General features: G+C 37.7%; 1 protein-coding gene and 1 pseudogene across 1 annotated transcript; one reads left to right on the forward strand and one right to left on the reverse strand.

The window, feature by feature from the left end:
* The first annotated feature begins 7,577 nt into the window (after positions 1-7,577).
* LOC110043781 (melatonin receptor type 1A-A-like) lies at positions 7,578-10,488 on the forward strand. The gene has a single exon (XM_020749286.2). The coding sequence runs from the start codon at positions 8,192-8,194 to the stop codon at positions 9,368-9,370; it is 1,179 nt and encodes a 392-aa protein (XP_020604945.1). The 5' UTR covers positions 7,578-8,191; the 3' UTR covers positions 9,371-10,488.
* Positions 10,489-12,067: 1,579 nt separating this feature from the next.
* LOC149105334 (uncharacterized) lies at positions 12,068-13,445 on the reverse strand (annotated as a pseudogene).
* Positions 13,446-14,199: the final 754 nt, after the last annotated feature.

A 14,199-nucleotide genomic window follows, 5' to 3' on the forward strand; every position in this document is an offset into this window, starting at 1 on the left:
TTTTTTCCTTTCCTTTCCTATAAATTGAATTTTCTAAAGCCATCAGAAAGAAGAAATAAAACGTGGAAGCCACTGTTATTGCTGATTCTCTGCTGTCAAGTCCATTTACTCAGTTATAAGCCCACACAGGAATGAATTTCCGGTGGTAACCTATACCTTAAAAGCTCTGTTTTGTTGTCGTAAACTAGTACGGATGACTAATGAAAATGATAAATAAAAATTGTTCAGTATTTAGAGTCGACTCTATTCAAATGTTTTTCACTTGGCATCATTTGGATAATTAATTCACCTGGGTGATGAAATGAATGAACTTTATTTCTTCACCGCGTCCATTATCCCACGCGAAGAAATATTACCCATAAGCGCACACCCGGTGGCTCGTGACACTGAATTATTTCGTTTTTGTCATTTCTCAGTATCTGACTGATAAAGAAAAGATAGCAACCTGCATTTGTTTTGTTTTCATAACGGAAATAATTTTAAAACACATTAGTGTTATCAGGCCAGTAGACTAGAAAACATCACCGCACTTAATATCAGATCACAAAATGGACAACAACAGTATACCAACTTTTAATGCATTTACTCACCTGCTGCGACGCAGAAACTGAAGCGACATGGCTTTCTTTGTGCAATACCGGTAAAAGAGGCAGTGAAATTTCCGCCACGCTTCCATTGTTTTGTAACCACCAAAAGTACCAATTCCTCTTTTTTAGGATGCTAGTTTCCTGTGTGTACAAAGTATATACATGTGAATAACCCTTTTGTATTAACCATTGAGCTTTGGCGGCCATGGTTTTTTCAAGGTTTTCGAAATGATCAGTTTTAACTTCCCCCTGACGTTTAAATTGCAAGAGAAAGCATGTTGTGTCTCGGGAACGTTAAGATCAGAATGCGCATAGGTAAACACAGGAAAAGGAATAAAAAAAAAAAAACAAAAAAAAAACAATATTGAAAAAATATAACTGCCGTACTGCAATGACACCGTTCTGGAAAAAAAAAAATCGGTATTACAACATGACAAAACGATAAAATGGCGGTTTCTTTGAATATAACTTATAAAGGTAAATTAACAAATGTCTAGTACATGATATCAAAGATGGAATCCCCTCCAGATAAGCTCAAAAAGGTCTGCGGGCACTCTTCAGAATAGGGACAAACAGGTACTAGCTCTATCTTGTATGTTGCGTTGAATGCTTTGATTAACTCTGCGAATTGAAAGATGGGGCGGGGATAAAAGAACCTCTATTTTGCATAGGTGCTTAACTTTCCAGTAAAGCAGTGCTCTGTGTTATGGAGTAATACAGCTAACACATAACTTGTCTCTACAAATAACATTAAAATTTAAAGATTTATCTTACGAACATTGATCACGCCGATGATGAACGTGCATTCAAGTACATGTTAATGAATCATCAGGCTGCAAAAATAAATTATTTTAGCTGGATATTGAAAAAACCATTCATAAACCAGAAACGTGATTAATTAATGAATATTTAAAGAGCAAGAGTAATTAATTTTTTCTTTCAACAAAATCATGTGTTTCACGTTAAAATTCGGCACAACACTTTTTGAACAGTTTGTGAATCCTCGAAGTTGAAAGTATTGCCTCTGAGGAATGAATTAAAAGGTCCTACATTTTGTTTGAAGCCTAGAATGTAAAGGAATAGCAATATAAACTATAGCCTCGATTTGGCGCAGAAACATGCTCGGATATTAGTCCGCGGACATTATCTGTTTCGAGAAGCGAACAGTTCTCCGAGAGAGTAGCTCGAGGAAAACTCTGAGCTTGAAGAAAAGATAATGTCCAAGAACAAATATCCGAGCATATTTCCGCGCCAAACGGAGGCTATTGTGTTTATTATCGTTCAAATATTTCTCGCGACGCGCGCGGTTTTGAAAAGTGGGGAATATCACTCTGATATTCATGAGTTTTAGCTGGGGAACATTCGGTCACGCGACGCGTTTAGACCAATCGCGCATTACCAAAAATATTTGATGGATTACAAATGGTGATATGCTTATATGGTGAGTATCGTCTACCAGTAATCACTCGTTTACATTCAGGTTTATATTTGTAAGTGCTTTCAAGGTTTGAAAGTAAATTACACAGCTGCTGCGATACAGAAACTGAATGGCTTTCTTTGCGCAATACCGGTGAAAGAAGCGGTCAAATCTCCAAAGCTGCTTTTTGTTTATGCTCACCAAATACAGCAGTAATTTCCTTTAAAATAGGTTGATATTTCCATGCATATACAATGTATATAATCCATTTACGATACATTTACGTACTTTTGCCTCGATTACTCTTTCAAGGTTTTCAAAATCATTTATTTCACGTTTAAATAGCGTTCCAAAGCATGCTGTTTCTCAGGGTCGTAAAAAACCGGATTGCGCAGAGGCAAGAACAAGCTAAAAGTTGGAAAAATCATCTAAAACACAGAATACAGCAACTGTACTTGCAATAATACTTTTCTGGGATAAATAATTAGGAATCCACAAAAAGACACACACAAAACATGATTTAAAAAAATATATATATTAATGATGAGTACACCGTCTATCGTTCAGTCCTATTCGGTCTTACAACACGACGAAACGATGGAATGGTGTATGGAATAAACTGGTTCTAGTCGTAAATTATTCCTGAAAAGTACAAGCACTCTCTTCGGAAGCTACTCTTGTCATTTATTTGATTAAAATTGCTATTTTCTGGTGCGTAGACTATTTATTTTCTGTTCTACTACGACGTTTACCATAATTAGTAAAAAACAACATTAATTTTCAGGGAGATCTACGTCTTTTGCAGTTTCCAAGTTATTATACATTGAAACATCTTTCTATCAGGGACGTTTGCGCCCAAAATGTTCCTATGGACAGAATTTTTTAAAACTTACGATGCAGCAAGGTAAAGATCAACTTTTGCCAAAAGATAAGGCGAGATGAGGCGCATTGAATACCATCCGTTTTTAGAGGTTCTTCTTGTGTTAAGACGATGTTAGCTTACAATTATCGACCTTAGAAAAGCTACATTAGTGAAATTTAGATCGGCAATGTATCCAATTCAGCACAAATGAGAACGTTAATTAAACGTTTGGAGCTGATGTCACTCCTTGAGGTAGAATGAGCCTGAAAAAATAATAAATATCGGCCTTACCTGTCCACGTTGGACCAAAAGTTTGCTCGCACAAGAGCAGAAAAAGCGAAATTTTCTAACTTCTCGCAAACAGATTTTTCCTGTTTTATTATTATTATTATTATTATTATTATTATTACTACTTTTAAAACTTTTTTTTGTTAACATGGATAAAATCTGGAAAGGAATTGATCGTGTGTGCAGAACAAAGGATGCCATTACCAATAGGCGTGAACATCCTTAAGTTGTTTTTAATAAAATTTTCGTTGAATTCTGTAGAGGAAACAAGCAACCTGATTTCACCAAAATTTGCTTTATCGTGGATAATTATTTTCCTGGGTATTTTTTTAGCTTCACTAGTAAAATTCTCCCCATTTTTTTTTTCGCCACATTTTCTAAGCGAATCTTGACTATTCTGATATTCCAAATTTGCCTAAGAGATAATGTATTAGGGTTTCAGCACAGCCAAAATGATGAATTATATCTTTTGTTATTGATATGGCGATCTTGCTCGTGATTATCGTCTAGCAGTAATTACTCTTTTACATTCAAGTTTACATTTCCAAGTGCTTTCAAAGTTTGAAAGTAACTTCTTTTATTCGGAAATAAAGTATATAAATAAACCTATTTGTTGAGCTTTTCTGAATTTAAATATTATCTGATATTTGCTTCATAAAGGAAAAGCCGGTTCATTACAATGATTGATGGAATTAATGGAATTACTTTCCTAAGATATTTGAAATTTTCTAATTCTTGCAACTTGTATTTTCTGATGTAGTTTTACTGTTGACAAATCATTACGCGATGAATATCAAATTCTCATATCTAGATTTCTACAAAATGAAGTAATTTAGAATAAACAGTTTTCCATCAGTTGACAGAAATCCATCCAAAAACAAGTGTAATTAAGTAACAAAAGTTCCTTAAGTTGTCGAGCAGTCTCTTTCAGATTGCCTTAATCCAGTGCAAATAGTCGTTTGAATGCATGTGGAAGACTTCGAAGCAATACGAATCAAATTTACAAGTAAAATGGCGTTTGTAGTTTCCAGAATTCCAGTAACAGCTGTTGACATAACTGTAGACAACCCTCCCCCCACGCCACCCCACATCCCGTGTGCCTGTTTTGCTTTTTTGTGCAATCTTTTATATAGCCATCGAATATTAGATTTGTCACTAAACTGTTACAACTATTTTGATCTTCTGCGTAATGAAAAAAACTATAACGTGGCCATAAGTATTTCGCCAATCAATCAATCTTTATTTGTACTCACTCTTGCTACAAAAAATTACAATGTTCAATGAAAATATTGAAAGTTAAAATTACAGTACTAGCTGTCTGGAATAACCATAGGAGCTAGCGAAGCCAGGCAGCCAGTTAACATCAGCATTAAATAAAAATAAAATACAGGTCAGTAAGAAAACTGAAGCACAAATGCACACACAAGAAGAAAAACAGAAGAGGAGAAACGCTATTCCTATGCTATGAAGGAAGTCTAAAATAGTTGAATAAAATATTTGCCTGCAAATAGAATTTTTATGTTTTTTCCCTCTGGTCTTGTTGCTTGTTACAGTCACGTAGTATTGCGTGACACAGGTTAGGGGTGGAGGATAGGAGCAATACATTGCAACCCCTCTAGGCAAATGTTTGCTTAGTAACCTCGCTATCGAGCGTGGTTGTGCGTTCCCTCAGATTTTCCATCGAGGGAAGACACTTATTTGAACTCCCACCTCCTCCCCTGATCCTGTCAACCTTGTTTATGTTTATGCAGGATGTAAGACATGGCATGGCGTTTTGGTTGCCCTCACCTTTATTGGGCCAAAAGATTTCTAAGAGATTGTAAATTTTATATGAATTATAAATTGATTATTTCAATAAAAGCGGCTTTGGGCTTTCCCTCAGCCATTTTACTCCAAACGTTTGTGTGAGAGTAAAATTATTGTTGGCCAGTAAACGAGCTCAGTCAATACAGCACTCAGTTGATACGTTAATAGGAGAAGCCCGGAGGAAAAAGCATAAATTTATATATGAATACAAAACATTAATGTAAGAGAGTACACAATAGTTATGGCAACTATATTAACTACAACTATCGCCCTACCCCATCCCGGGTAAAAAGAACTTAAACGACAAAAGTAAAGTAAATTAAACTGCCTTGACAATGTGTGCATATCAACCCTTTAGCCCAACTATTATTTAAAGGAGCCCTGTTAAATCTACCTTTTTAGAAACCTAACAAGCCGTTGTTGTCTTTTTTTTTCATGATAGGGCCGTAATGTAGAATAGAACCCTTAACCAAATTATCGAACTGGGAAAAATAAATCGCTGTACTTATCCCGATTGAGAACTATTGTGTTTAAAGATGTCTATCATTTGCCATTTTTCACAATTTTCTTCCAATCCTTGTTTAATTACACGCGCGCAAACTGTAGATTGTGGTCGATATTTGCTAACCTCGGAACTTTACAATTTCCAGCGGTTGTTTAATCGAAGTAATTCCATTGATTCCCATCAGGAGCCATAATCGGGGACGGAGACCGTAAGTCTTGGGATCCGCGCGCACCCATGATGTGGGACAATATTTCTATTTTTAGAACAAATTGCGCCATCCTGACGTCATATATGCGCGAGGATCCACGCACATGTCGGGGGCTCTCGCGTGGATGTAGTCACGTTGCCTGATCAAATGGTGAAAGTGGCGAGATTCTCTTGCAGATTTTTCACAGCGATGGCAGGGAATAAGAACCTGGGCTCTTATATGTAGTTTTATGCTCTGAGCTAACGAAAAGGGTGAGTTTTTTAGGGTCGAAAACAAGACTTCAATTTGGCGCTGTGAATGAATAACAACATCTGCTCGCGCTAGTTATAAGCCTACGCATACGCTTTTCTATTTGTTCTGACTAAGAATATAGCACGAAAACTCTCTACTCTGGTATCGAGTTAATCTGTGAGTTTCTCAAACAATGGTTAATCATAACCAAAACCGGTTTTGATGGTTCCTTTTTGTTTCTGCTTGTTTAGCGAGTTTGCAAAAGTCTTCAAGAGGAAGTTTATTTGCATAGTGCAGCGCGTGCACTTTTAAGTCCGAGTCGGTGTTTTCTATCGTCAACAAATCTTGACAAAGATTTCTTTCGTTATCTTTTGTGATGAGATGACATATTTTCAGCTAGGCTTTTAATACGTTCTCAAACATTTATCAACCTTAAACATTTCTAAATACTATAGAGATATTGTATGAGTTCGGTGTACGTTTTCACACGAAAGTTGTCATGTTTACTGACTGTACAAAACAAGCATCGCCGGGCTCTCTAATTCATCGACAACAGACAATGTATTGGATTTTTACACAAACAAAACTGAGCAGTATCTACAAACGTAAACTTATTGGGCCTTGATAAAACATTAAGCATTGCTTACAAATTAAATCAGGTAAAACTCAAACTTTTCGGTCGCGATAGACTGGCGAATTCCTCGCAAGCGTGTGGAAAGAGGAGTTAGGAAACTTTGAAGTCCTGAAACTCTGCTATGTCTAAATATATCCAGCTAGTTTTTTGCTGTGTTACGGAAAAGCTGTTAATCTTCAACATATGTGAAATTTAGAGTGGAGTAATGTACAGCTCTTGTAGAAGAAGCAGCGGAACACAACTTGGTCAGTGATATAAGCTTAAAGGAGGACTTACCTAAATTCGACACTGTCTTACTTCACTCAAACTGGAGAAAGTTAGGACGAAAATACTTAAGAAAATTCCAACAGACATAAACGCGCCGAGTTGTGGACCAAAAGAATTTCGGACGCCATTGCCCCCGGGCGACATCCGCAAAAATCCTCGCAGCATGTACGCGCGTGTGCCGCAAGCGATGGCGCAATTTGTTCTAAAAATAGGAAAATTGTCCCATATCATAGGGACAGCCCCAATACTAGAAATGGCGCGCCCTTACGGTCTCCGTCCCCGATTATGGCTCTTGTTCCCATGCAAATCAATGTTCTATGAAAAAAAGGCCGGCATATCAGAGGCAGAGGTTGCTGAATTAAACAAAAAAAAAAGGGTGGCAGCAACAATTATCGCTGGCGGTCGCTGTAATTGTTAGCCAAATGATTCATTTTCCTTATACCAGTCACTTTACCTTTGGAAATGCCCATTAGCGCTCATTTCAACTTTTGTTTAGTTTCCTTCTGATGGTTTCCTTTCCACCATCGAAACATATCTTGAAAAGATTAATTTTTTTTGCCTTTTTGACATGATATTGACAATATAAAGATCCCTCGTTCAACATCATATTGTTTCTTCGAATGGCTCTAGTTATTAACATTGTCAGTCTTGTCAAGCGAGATTAAAACACTCGGTATTTTTTGAAGTTATTTTGAACCAGAATCAAGTGGTTCATGTTTCACTTTCAGAAACCTACTATTTCAGGATTGGTTTTATTTCGGAACACTTTTTTTTTCTGGGACGTGCGTGGTCTTATATTCCATTTGTAAACTGAGAAAGGCTGCTTATTATGTTTACTTATGCCACAATTCCGAACTAAGTACACTCAGTCCACGTCAAGTCTTATCTTCATCTCGATAATGAAAGTACAGCATGTTATTTCTTTTTTCAACTATAGTCAGCTTATCTTAGAACATTTTGTTTTTCGAAAGCACTGGAAATAACACAAAGATAAAATACGGCTTTTTTTACTTTTAAATATAAAACGAGTATTTACTTAGCCAGGTGCATGTATATCAGACATCGACAGTGAATTATTCATGTACAAACAGAACAGAACAATAATTTGACAATTTGCTTTGAAGAAAGCCGGAAAAAAATATCTATTCAATGCGCTCAAGGGACTGCCTTTTGCTTTTCAATGATATCCTTTGCGGGTGGCTCGTTTTAATTCATCCCTTCGTTTATTAGAGTTTGCATGGATTGGATAACTGCACCTGCGGATTAATGTATCTTATAACGTTATACACATTTTAATTTTTGGTTCTCAGTGCTTGAATTCCCGTCACTTCAAACGAGAAAGAAGACAAACCTAGGCCGCGTATTTCCTTCCGGGTTAAAACTGAAATGGCGGATGACCTGAGTGCAAGAGGCCTCCCATTAACAATTCTGGAAGTCAGCTCTTTACTTATTTTGAATGTTCTGTCTCTTCTGGGAAACACGCTTGTTTGCGCTTCAGTTTACAAGAACGCAAGACTCCGTACAACCACAAACTTATACATTATTGCTCTGGCTGTGAGCGATTTGCTTTCCGCTGTTTTTGTCATGCCTATTGGAACGGCTGTGTTGATAGCCGGAAAGTGGAATTTTGGTGGGATTACTTGTCAACTTCATGCCTTCTTTAGCCTGTTTGTCATCTATGTTTCACCAGTGACTATGGGCCTCACTGCTGTAAACAGGTATGTGAGAATGTGCAAGACAGACCAACAGTATAGGAAATTGTTTTCAGCCGCCAAGTCTCGGGCTCTTCTTACTTCCGTGTGGTCATTTGTTGCCTGTTACACCCTTGTTCCGCGCCTGCTTGGCCTGCAAGCCTATGAGTTTGTACCAGGGTACGCGCAGTGTTCTATTGCTCACCTTAGCGAAAGTGGCAAAATGATTCACTATGGTTTCGTTGTGACACTTTTCTTCTTACTACCGTTGATGGCAACTGTAATTTGTTACACAAAAGTTGCGAAAAGGATTCGACAGCACAACGTGGGCGCATCTTTGACAATTCAGAGGCGCGAGAGAAACCTTTCCATCACTGCACACGAGATAAAAGTCAGCAAGTCTCTCTTTGCCGTTGTGTTTGCATTCATGATCTGTTGGATACCGTTTTGGGTCATAGTCATTTTGAGACGCTTCCGTATTGTCGCAAAAATGCCTCGTAGCTTCGAACTACTCTGCATGTTTCTCCTCTACTTTTCCAATACAATCAACCCCTTTATATACGCGGGTATGAATCAACTATTCAAGAGGGAATTCCGAAAGATACTATTCTGCGAAAGAAGGCGTAAAGTTGATGTTTTATCAGGAGTGGTGAAAACAGATGAAATTGAAACGTACAGCGCAGCTTTATTACGAAACCCAAGAATGCGACGACAGGACAACTACCAGACTCCAGCAGAGATTATCAATAACCAAGGAAGCGAAAACCATCAAATAGAAGAACCTTTTGAATGGTTTAGACTTGCCACGCTGTCAACTTACGCTAGCAAACCTTTCTCTGAAAACTTTCATGATTCAGCTTCCCTAGATACTTAAAAATCTCCGCTGGGACAAAGATAAGGAACATAACTTTCCAAATGAGACTCGGGCGATTCAAGTTTGTTCTGTTTTGAATTTCAAATTTCTCAGCTGATTATATGGTTTGTCTAAACAATAACAACAATTTCGGAACCCTTTTCTCTGCCTTTAATGGTCGTCTTCAGAAAGCCACAAATAAGGAACCTGATAACTAGATAACGGTTCTAAATAATTTATCATTTCCTGTCAGCAACTGTTTATGGTTGAGGCAGAGTGCGTTGTTTGAAGTTGCTTTGTTGGAGCGTAGGAGAAATTCGATTTTTTTCTTATCAAGCTGGTAAGGACATGATTTGGGCAATTTGTTTTGAGGTAAAAGAAAAAAGAATCGCTGAATGTGCCCAAAAGAAACTGCATTTATCTTTCCCTCGAGGCGGTCTATTGCTGGCACTTCTGAATTCCTAGTCTGGATTGGATACTTCCAAGTGCGTTTTAATAATTTGACTCACGATCATATACGCTTTGGAAAAAAATTTTCCTGGCACAAACAGCATGTATATATATAAAAAAAGTTTTACTTTAGCCAAGATCGCGTTAGATTTGGTTTTTAACTAGAAATGTTTGTAATGAAAAAGTGTGTAAATCAACATTGCTTTCGAATATAAAGCACCTGCTGGTTATACCCGTTGCTATGGGAACCTGTTGAGCAAAAATGACGATCGACAATAATATGTTTGTTAATGATTTGGCGTTTGTTTGACATCAATATTGAGGCATATATAATTTGCTTAAGAGTGGCGTGTTTTCCACTAGTATACCTACTGGAAATTATTTTAAGCATCAGATCACTTCGATTAATCTCGGTTATCTTGAAATAGATTAGTTGAAATTTAAATGGAGAATCCATTGAAAGGTTAAGATTCAATTTTTATGAAGTGAAATTATTGTAAGCATCAGGTCCCTACTAATTGTCAAAGAAGAGTCTTTTCAGCGCTGGACATTAGTTATTTTTGATTTCCACAATTTGAGTTCCAATAACAGCTCATTTACACCAGACAGGTCTTATTGAAACAAATGCATTAGGCAGTAATTTGAGAAAAGAAATGGATCGCGGCAATAAATCATTCTGAATGGCAAAATCTAGTTTTCAGCTCTCTAATTCGCGAGCCACGCAGGGAGGGTACTGTGCACACTTATCTATGTAGTTAACCCAGGGACGTCTAAACAAATAGCTGTTATTACAGTTGAGCCCACGGTACAGCGGTATTAGTTGCAGAGTGCGCGAAAGCGAGGCTTTCGGGTCAACATTCCAGGGGAATACAAGCGCCTTATGAGAAAACTTCGAGAAAAATAATAATAATTATGGGTTCCTCTCCGGATTTTGCATTTTTCTCACAAGAAGAGAGGCTACAATTACTCAGCGGAAACTGCCCTCGTCATTTGACAAAGCCTAGGCTGAGATCGTGGCTTTCATACCGTGTAGAAACAGCAAAAGATGGCAGTGCTTCGAGTGACGCCTACAAACGTGAACTAATGCACAGGTGAGCAGTTGGATATAAGATCGTTCTTCCTGCCCTATTTTCGTGCAGGAATAACAGTTTTTTGCCCTCTCAAACGTATATAACGTTTTCTTTTTTGTAGAGTTGTGACTTACATAAAAAATGGATGGGAAAACAATTTCACTGAAAGTTGGAAACACTTTGCATCTGATGCGAAAAATAAAGTTGTTTCCTCGTCGAGCACGAGTTCTCCGAACACTCTACACGAGTTCCCACAGGCTGCAAACTGATGTTCCATCCAGAGGGCTGAATTTTCACCGTTCACAACTGAGAACATGATGAATCACTTTATTAAGAGAAAATCAGGAGATAATGAAGGCAATAAAGACTATAAGAATTTAAATTTAAATAGTAAGGCATTTGGACTATTCAGACATGGTCATGTACAAAATATCGAAGTTGCCACTACTGAAAATGGAGACGTGATCCATATAAAGTACAAGCTCAATGTTACCATGATCAAATCCAGAGAGAAAGCTGGTGAGATCACCTATGCCTGCTGCAGTCAGGATCTAGTTTTGTAACATCCCAGAGATGCAGCTTTTTCAAGATTGTACTCCACTGAGAGTTGTTATTGTATACAGTAATACAGTAATACTTAAACTGAAAAAAATGCACCAATGTAAGCCTGTTATGTTAGGAAAAGAGTAAAGAGGTTTTTTGTTATTATTTGATATAACTGAAATGAAGAAGAGAAAAATACATGTAGTTGTCCATTGATCATGGTGATGTGTAAATAAGCTGAAATCTGCCAACACAAGACTTGAGGGCACAACCCTTTCACCCCACCCCTTCTCTACTGGAACTGGTAGCTTAGGGTAATGCTAACAAAAAGACGATCTTGTGTGATTGAAAACAATGACATGTAGCATGTAGCCTTGTCCCATGTGTTCAATCCATTTATTCTGTATTTTACTATTACATATTTGAAGGCAGAGCTCATTTGTGGCATCTTAATCAAGGAAGGTACTTTTTAAAGTAAATATGCTAATTACAACAATCTATTTATGAAACATACAATCCAACTGTGTTTGTAAGCTTCTTAACTCTACAAAGCCCCCTTCTAATAAGATACCTCACCAAGGGCCTAGAAGCCTGAACCAAACCCTAGGGCCCTAGATATAATAGGGGAAAAACTATCTAAAGGCAGACTTTTGCTTTACAAGAGGTGGCAAAAAAAATTAGTGAACATTGCACACACAAATAAAATCATGTCAATAAGGCCACTCTTGCATAGAGTTGTTGGAATAAAGTCTAAAATATGATAGTTCCTTATACATTCAATTGCACATTCGACAGGAATTCTGAGGGTTGCAATCCTTCGGGTTGCCAGCATTTCCTGTTCTGTAAACTGTCCTGACTGATTCATGAAGGGAGGAACATTCACCTTGACACCTTTCGAGGCTAACATTTCTTGAATATTGAACCCCCGATCTGCCATGACCTCATATCCTCGCTGTAATTTGTCAATAAAACCAGATTTACTGGTTATTTCCTTATCAGAAATACAGCCACCATAGAGATGTGAAATAAAAACAAACACTGCCACTTGGAGTAATACCGACCAATGCCTTGAGGGTATTAGTGTTCATGTAAGTTGAAAATGTGAGCTGTTGTGTTTCTGGGTTACTAGGTTTTTCTATGTACATTTCAGTTGCATCAATGATTACTGTTGTTCCCTTGTTTCCAGGCTTGTGTAACTCAATTATTTGTCTGTGAGGGAAAATGTCTAATTCTTTGAATCTGTAGTACATAAGCTTTGTCCAAGTAACAATAATTGTCACTTGGAGCTTAATCCTCCCCAAGTAGACAAACTTTGTAGCGACACAATACAAGGAAACATTCCTCCTCCACTGACAAGGTCCTTTTTGGGCCTGCCTTCTCTCTTTTTTGAGCATCATTTTGTTCTAAAAAGCTAAGAACTATGCTGAAAACTCCATAGTTTGGAAACCCAGTATAGAATCTCAACAACTTTGAATTACTCTTAATATTATCGATGTTAAAGAGACTCTGTTGGAACATGCTTTCCAACTCTTTCCTAAGCTCTCGTTCTAGTTCAAGTTGTTTAATTTTTTCAATAAGTTCTTCTTCGAGTTCCTTCCTCTGAACCTCTAAACATTCATTTAAGCGCTTCACTTCTTCTTCCTTTTCTTTTAGCTGCTCCATTAAAAGTTCTTCTTTGCTTTTAACCTCAGCTTATCAGCAGTGACACTAGGAAATCCACATTATTGACCTGGAATATTAACAGATTCTAATTCAACTAATTTATCGACAGGGTTAGACTGAGGGTTCAGTATAACTTCATCTTTGACTTGGTGCTTTGTTGTCTCACGTGCAGCGGAGTGATAAACAGGAGCTTTCCGCCTTGACTTTTCCTCCGGTGAAAAACTGAATCTTTTAGGAACAGATCCACTTTTCAGATACCTTTTTCCTCCCACACACCGCATAAAACAATCTTCAGAAAAGTGCTCACTGCAGAGGTAAGAATGTTTCGACACAGGAGGGTCTTTTCTCTTCATTTTAAGCAACCAAGTTCGAAGAAGCTTGACATTGTTTATAAATAAAAAAAAAATATTTAAAGTGTCTTTATTGTTCAAAAGATATAGGTAAAGTATGCCACGACAGTTTTAAACATTCGGGCTTGTTACTTCTGTTAACACATCCATAAGCAATGCAGTGCCTTACCATGCTTTTCACGACAGAATCAGCCCAGATGAACGACCAGATCCGCAAACACAAACGAAGAGATCAGTCCACAGGTCAAAAGGACGGACGATTCTTTGTTGAGGTATTTTCGTTTGACCCGAAAGCCTCGCTTTCGCGCGCACTGAAAGTAACACTGCTGAAACGTGGGCTCAACTGTAATAACAGCTATTCACAACTTCACAATGGGACTGCTAGAAAGGAGGGGGGGGGGGGGCAGGTTAGGATGGAACACCCTATTGGATTACCGTTGTAATAATATAAAACGGTGAAAACGAACGGTAAAATCCGACGTTTCGGAGTAGTCATCACTCCATTATCAAGGAAAATGTATATAAGTTCATGCAAATTACAGCATTTAAAGCGATTTTGACGCGAAGAATTAACATAAAAGGGTGCGAAGATTATGAAAATACTTATGGTGGTGTGTACTTTTGATGGTAGAGTTAACGAGGTGTTTGGGATACTTCAAACGTGAGAATACTGGGTATCCAGTTACTGAAGCGATCGCTTCAAACAGAGACAAAGGTGTGCGCAAAACCCACTAATTCAGGTCTACTCTTGCACTATCAGAGTCATGTTGACAAT

Source organism: Orbicella faveolata, unplaced genomic scaffold (genome assembly GCF_042242905.1).
Source record: "Orbicella faveolata isolate gen_17 unplaced genomic scaffold, um_ofav_v1 contig_34, whole genome shotgun sequence".
Taxonomy (NCBI): domain Eukaryota; kingdom Metazoa; phylum Cnidaria; class Anthozoa; order Scleractinia; family Merulinidae; genus Orbicella; species Orbicella faveolata.

Coding starts and splice junctions, on each gene's coding strand:
- LOC110043781 (XM_020749286.2), top strand. CDS start 8,192: ATGGCGGATGACCTGAGTGCAAGAGGCCTCCCATTAACAATTCTGGAA.